This window comes from Rhagoletis pomonella, unplaced genomic scaffold, assembly GCF_013731165.1.
Source record: "Rhagoletis pomonella isolate Grant_MI unplaced genomic scaffold, Rhpom_1.0 Rhpom_scaffold_00006, whole genome shotgun sequence".
In the NCBI taxonomy this organism is placed as follows: domain Eukaryota; kingdom Metazoa; phylum Arthropoda; class Insecta; order Diptera; family Tephritidae; genus Rhagoletis; species Rhagoletis pomonella.
Genome location: NW_023458560.1, coordinates 61,460,507 through 61,467,078, shown reverse-complemented (window position 1 = coordinate 61,467,078; position 6,572 = coordinate 61,460,507). Strand labels below are relative to the sequence as shown.

General features: G+C 35.6%; 3 protein-coding genes across 6 annotated transcripts in view; 1 reads left to right on the top strand and 2 right to left on the bottom strand.

Moving 5' to 3' along the window:
- LOC118741040 (vacuolar protein sorting-associated protein 52 homolog) overlaps positions 1-1,596 on the top strand; it is a 2,605-nt gene extending 1,009 nt beyond the window's left edge. Inside the window, exons 2-7 of one of the 2 annotated variants that reach the window (XM_036472843.1) lie at positions 30-245; positions 322-347; positions 387-477; positions 548-666; positions 722-842; positions 896-1,596. In XM_036472843.1, coding sequence (XP_036328736.1) covers positions 30-245; positions 322-347; positions 387-477; positions 548-666; positions 722-842; positions 896-1,225 — 903 coding nt within the window. In that variant the 3' untranslated portion in view covers positions 1,226-1,596. Of the gene's footprint in view, positions 1-29; positions 246-321; positions 478-547; positions 667-721; positions 843-895 lie in introns of both variants that reach the window. The other variant, XM_036472842.1, reaches the window with a different exon arrangement.
- The window catches only part of LOC118741033 (threonine--tRNA ligase 1, cytoplasmic), a 575,984-nt gene that overhangs the window by 64,163 nt on the left and 505,249 nt on the right, over positions 1-6,572 (bottom strand). The window lies entirely within an intron of this gene.
- On the bottom strand, positions 1,510-4,400 carry LOC118741052 (thioredoxin domain-containing protein 17). Of its 2 annotated transcripts, none has more exons than XM_036472862.1 (3): positions 4,015-4,393; positions 3,871-3,952; positions 1,510-1,864 (listed from the first exon to the last, which is right to left on the bottom strand). In XM_036472862.1, the coding sequence occupies exons 1-3, from the start codon at positions 4,163-4,165 to the stop codon at positions 1,711-1,713; spliced, it is 387 nt and encodes a 128-aa protein (XP_036328755.1). In that variant the 5' UTR covers positions 4,166-4,393; the 3' UTR covers positions 1,510-1,710. The 2 variants fall into 2 exon arrangements, with proteins under 2 accessions (XP_036328755.1, XP_036328754.1); XM_036472861.1 differs by lacking the exon at positions 1,510-1,864 and adding an exon at positions 2,703-2,921 and having other exon boundaries at positions 4,015-4,400.

Genomic DNA, 6,572 nt, shown 5'->3' with positions numbered 1-6,572 from the left:
ATATATGCATTTATTTATTTCCATTGCAGAGCTATTCATCCCGTTTGTCAAACTTAAAATTTGAAGAGTCCTGCACAAAAGATGATCTTATGGGTATTGAAGATAATGTTTCGAAGGGATTATTTGCTAAAACCACAAGTTTGAAACACAAGACCTCAATTTTTACAATTGGCACGCGCGGTGAGATACTAAATCAACAACTGGAAGCACCCATAATAGTACCGCATGCGCAGTTAAAGAACAGAGTAAGTGGATAGTTTTTGCAGTTTGTTTATTAAGAGTTTATTTGTGTACTATTTATAATTCACCGTTTGCTTTCAGTACACCTTTGAGGCGCTTTTCCGTTCTGAACAATATGCTCTGGTAGATAATGCCTGCCGCGAATATTTGTTTGTTACCGAATTCTTTATGGTGCGCAGCACACAGGCGCAAGATCTATTCAATCAAATAATGGGCAAGACACTCACGCTAATGATTGTAGGTTCAGCAAAACTTTATATGATTATTTGCTATTACTTAGTTTAAAAGAACAATATGTATATCATAGAAAAATCTGGAGACCAGTGTTCAGGACTGCTTTGATACGATTGCTATGTTTCTCTGCATACAACTAATTTTTGGTTATCAACTTATGTGCCACAAACGCTGCGTACCCGCGCTCGATAAGTGAGTAAAATAGACTTAATGAGTTTTAGATTTTCCACTTATAATCTTTACGCAGGTATTGGGACTCATTGCAGGCTGTCATTTGGCCCCGCTTTGATCATGTTTTCCGCTTAAATATACAAAGCATACGTGAATGTGATCCTACAAAGTTCAACAAAGAAATGGGTCCACACTATGTAAGTACATCAAACATTTAAAACAAATTAAAACTCATCGTCACCACGTGCAGATCACACGCCGTTATGCCGAATTTTCCGCCGCTATTGTAGGCATTTCTGAACATTTCCCCAACGAGCTTGTTAGCCGTTTACTACTCGAATTACAAGATGAAGTTGAATGTTTCATTTTACGCATGGCGGCTATTTTCGCTACGCGTAAAGAACAATTAATATACCTAATAAACAACTATGATTTGGTATTAGGCGTGCTAATGGAACACACACGCGACAACTCTAAGGAGGCTGAATCATTCCGTGAACAGCTGAATGCACGCAGCGCTGAATATGTGGAAGAAATTTTAGCGCCTCACGTTGGTGGCATTATACAATTCGTCAATTAATGCGAACATTTCTTTGAAAAAGAACAAATGGATGAACTACGGAAACAAGAGAGACGTAGCCTTGCGCTTGTCGCTAGCTTTTCGGCAAATTGGAAGAAATCGCTCGAAGAATTGAACCGCGAAGTATTGCTCTCTTTTCCGTCACTACTTACTGGCTCACAGCTATTGCAGCTTGCATTGGCAAGTCTAGTGCAATACTATCACCGGTTCCACAAGTTATTAACGCCCAATGCGCGTGCGCAGCTAACAAACATACATGTTGTAATGGTGGAAATCAAAAAATATAAAAGTAATTATTAATTTATTTACCGCACATCAATACAAAGGTGTCTGAAGATGGTGAAATCTAATAAAACATAGTTAATGCAATACATGCAAGGTAAATGAATTTAGAAAACCTCAAGGGCATTTGCAAGTGAGTGAGTGTACATTAACTTAACATCCTTAATTCGGCATCAAATAACGCTACTGCATTACGTATTTCATTAATCTTCATCCTCGAAAATCATTTCCACTAGATCCTTATTGCTGACGCGGTCACCATCCAAACGTTGCGGCGATTTCCAACGCAAAAGCGTGGGCAAAAATATCAAATGCGTATTGGGATCCTTACGAAATGCGCAATCCAAGTATTTCCAACTATAATGGATAAAAGAGCGCATTTAATAATGGGTAGTCATGTATGAGAGGGAAAAAAATGGTGTTTATCTATAATAATGAAATGGAAAGAAAAAAATTCAACGCAATACTCAAGCAAGCAAGTATAAGTGTGGAAGAGTGGATAACTATGAAAAATTAAGTACCAAGAAAGAGTAATATGCAGAAATAAGAAGAAAAAAAACACCAAAAAAGATCACTTTAAGATAAGGTGAGTTGCTTTGTAAATAAACAACATACATATATGTATTTACTATGAATGTTATATACATATGTAAGTAGTTGAGTTTACTTTAGTCTAGCAGTCATATTTCGACGCGACGGGCAAATTTTTGCAAAATTTAAGCCTAAATGTAGGCATCTAAATTTGCATTTTTGAAATCGAATCCCTCACGCAAGAATATAATGTATTGGGAGTATGCGGCTGGAGTGGCAGCCCTTGTCCAGGTATACATAAACCTGATTCGTTCCAGTTACGTAGACCCGACCGTCATTGGGCCTTCAATTCTCTGATCATCTACAGCGCAAGCTTTGTAAAATCGTCGTTTCATTAAAATTACCCTTTACATCTGTGTTCATATGGAATAGTAGCTTATGTCGAAAGGCTGGCTTGGAATGATTCACTGGCGCCGAGCCGTTGAAGAACTGTTGGCAAATAAGCGTGCAAGAAATAGTTCCGATACTAGCAAGTCAATAGTTTTATTAATTCTCATCAAAAAATTTCTCTTCGTTTAAAGGATAAAGGGAATGCAACATTATACTAAAGCCAGCTTCTCGACATAAGCTACTATTCCATACGAACGCAGGCATATTCGCAATCTTGGAGAGTTTATGTTTATTTGGCATTTACTTTCAAAAATTACACATTTTGCAAAACTATATTTGTTCGATCGGCTCGTCAAATATCATGTTAACTAGATCCTCTTTAGTGACATTTTCACTATCGATGCGTAATGGCGTTTTCCAGCGCATTAATGTCGGTACCCAAACCAACTTAAGCCTAGCATCCGTGCGGAAAGGACAATTGGTGTCCTTCCAACTAAAATGGAAACAACATACTGTTTAAGTGCATAGTTACTTTACTCAGGACGAACAATTTTTAGTTCAAACATTGTTACACCTTCTTCCAACAGTTATGGAGTTTTCCATTGTTATTAAATAATGATAATACATAAACCCCGCGACAAAAGATAGCACATCAACATTTTTACCCAATTTTGACTACTTTTCTTTTGCTTTATTTAAAGTTCATTATTTTTTTTATAAAAGAATAGCTTTTTAGGTACCTTCCTTTTATTAGCTCGGGATGTAACTATGTAATATTGATGCGCCTAAAAGATGCAGCGATTTCTATTCTCAAGTTACATACCTGATGACAGTACGAATGGCAATTATAATAGGGAGGTTTTAGTTTTTAAACTATAATTTTATCTAACAAATACCTACGAAATAAATCTAAATTTCAGACTTGCACAAAAATTATGAAAATTCCACAAACTTTTCATCCTAGTTCCAATCATTTTAATTTTAATTTCTAGAATAATTTTTGGATTGCAGTTTTATAGCTTATTAAATTCTAGTATATTAAAGTGCAAGTTTGAATTTGCTAAAAAAAATCGCGTCGATTTTTGATTATTTTTTTTTTTGCTGACGGTATTGCGCATATTCTTCCATACAAAGTAATTTCTTTTGTCGCGGGGTGTATGTGGAACACTTAACAAGGTTTTCTATTTTAATGGTTTAATTATCTGCACCTTTGTCTAACAAGATTCGAACAATTTTGTTTTAACTATGCCAGATGAAGTGAGTCATTTTTAATCATTACAGATAAAGCTTTTTAACGCCCCTACTCCGAATAAATATGAATGCTTTGTCATAAGTTGTCATGGTTATTATCGCATTCACAGTAAAAACACAAATCACGTCACAACAACAAATAATGGCTAACAAGAATGACTTCACGTTTTAACAATTATTTAATTACTTACTATGCACGTTCACCAACATCCACATGAATGAAATGTGATTTTTCTGCTGCTTTTGCCAATGCGTCATGTACAACCGGCTCGGCTGCAAAGGCAGAAGGGTTTTTATTCGTAAAAAAAAAAACGCATTAATAACGTACTACTTACCTTTTACACAATATGGACACCAACTCTGTCCATTTTCATCCTTACCACCGCTAAAGAGCACATGAATTGGTTGTCCATCGGCGCTCGTTTCCAGTTCCTCTACCAATTTGGTGAACTCCTCATAACCCTTGACGTTGTGTTGGATAACCATTGTATTCTTGTTGTGCACCCTATTCGTTGAAGAGGATTCAGTTGTTGATAAATACTGCAGGCGTTGTGAAATCGTTGAATTTATACTCAACGACTTAAATAAATTCTTTAATACAAGCGTTTTGACTGACTTCTGACGATCGATTGAAATAGCAAAAAATGAGCGCAGTGTCCGGAAATTTGTGATAACGAGCAGTAGTGATGTGCTTAATTGTTGGTACCGAATAATTAAAAGAAATTCCGGTACCCAATACTTCTCATTCGGTACCCGTTATCGATTCGATGCATTAAACGTTCGGAACATAATTCAATAATATATTAGGTTTGTTCGTCGAAAATCCAGCAAGAATTATCCAACACTCAAAATATCAGAGAGTAAGAAAAAATTCTCTCAAATTCTCTCTCATGTTGAGAAACTTGCAAATTTCTGCACGAACGCAAATTTGCAGGAATTTGCAAGTTTCCCTGCCAGCTGGCGTCCACGGTTGCATTTCAAACATAAACAATTTTTTATAGAATTTTTAAAATTCTTTCGGATGGCCAAAAACAGGATATACATGTATATTTCTTGTTGTTCTGACTTTCTTTAACATACATTTCAATTTCTTCATCGTACTAGCTGTCGGGTTTCTTAAATCGACTCTGGTTGCAATTGCATTCCGATTGCGAATACCATTTTTTCAGCCGAATTAAGTTCAAATCATTGGAATTAACTAAATTAATTATATCAACAATTATTTACTTCCTTTTTTCATAAAAAAATCGCTCGTGTTTATAAATTTTTAAATTTAACGAACTAATTTATTCAAATTATTGTAGACAAAAATGCAACCATGCGCCACAACCACATGTTTTTCGTGTTTGCAAATTCTTGCCGGCAAAATTTTTTCCAGCAAGAATTTGCAACTTCTCTCCAAGAGAACTGTCACTTTGCTCTCACAATTTTTGAGTGTTGGATCATTTTTTGGTCTGCACGAACGCGATTTGGGCAAAAATCGTGATAATTCGTACAAATTCGTACAAATTTTTTGCTCGACGAACAAACTTATTATTGAACCCTGCCTTCGGCCTGGTGTACATATATGTATTTTAAGCTTGGAAAAAATGTATTTAATTTCTATTTTATATGGTACAACGCGCATTAGAGTGGAACTTATGCAATCCATAAACGCTGCGACAGTTGGTTCAACTCGAATCGTAATCAAGTTGGACGTCACGTTACAGTTTTGCGTGCATTCTCTTTATGCAATCTCATTTTTACAATTTCATAGTTTCGGCATACATGTTTGCGTTGTACAACATGCCCATTAACGTAACGACCAGTTAGACAACTTGCCAGAAAATCAAGTTTTGTTGATCTTTCGAACAACCAAGACACGGGCCCACAAACGTGGCTACCTAGAGCACAACATCATTAAGTTAAACCAACTTTCGCAACGTTTAAGGCTTGCTTTATCGCAAAAGTTCTTGTGACAACATTGTTGGACTATTTAAGATTTGCAATATCTATGGTAACCCTGTCTTCAAAGAATAGTTGCGTTCCCCAACTCTTCTGGATTAAAACCTGTAAAACTGTCAAAAGGTTAAAGAAGTCAGAGGCCCCTATTATGAGTTGCATTCGATTTTCGACTGTAGTCGAAAGTGCTGAGCGAACGAATTTTCATTTGGTATTATGGCGCTCATTCGATGAAGAATAGCGCTATTGTGAATTTCGCTCGTTTAGGTTGTTCACAATAGTATATTTTTCACCGCTGAGAAGCTTTGTTTACAAATCGAGCAAACTAAATAGTGTGCTTATACATATTTATGTAAATTTGTTCAAATTAAAATGAAATAAAAAAGAAGGCAAGTTTATAAAAACGTGGTAAAATGAGTACGAGTTCTAGTTCAACGATTCGTCAGAGGATGAGAGCTTAGTAAACTGGCCAGGAGTACCAAATATTTAAGAGAGTTTAAGTTTATTAGTCTTTCGAATATATTTTGATATAAAATATATTTAAGAAATTTGTTTACAGATTCGTTAAAAAGTTCCGACCATCTAAAGAGGCGTTTGTGAGCCAAATCTGGTTAAAATATTTTAAAACTATCAACAGCGCTACGATTTTGTTCTCAGAGATCGTGCCAACAGAGTATTGGTATTTTCTTTCACAAGTAAAACCAGCCTTTCGAGCTTGTGTTTAGTATTCACGATGTTAGAACTGCATGAAATTAATAAAAATTGTTTAAAATTAGTGTCTAGCCGCCAAAATGTAAGAAAACATATACAAAATCATAGATTTTTCACAATTTTCTAACACTTCGCTACACCATCGCAAGCAAAATTCTGTTCGACAGAAAATTCGATACTCAACGAAAATTTCGACACGCTTGCATAGCTCATAATACGAATTTCACTTTCGATCTTCGAT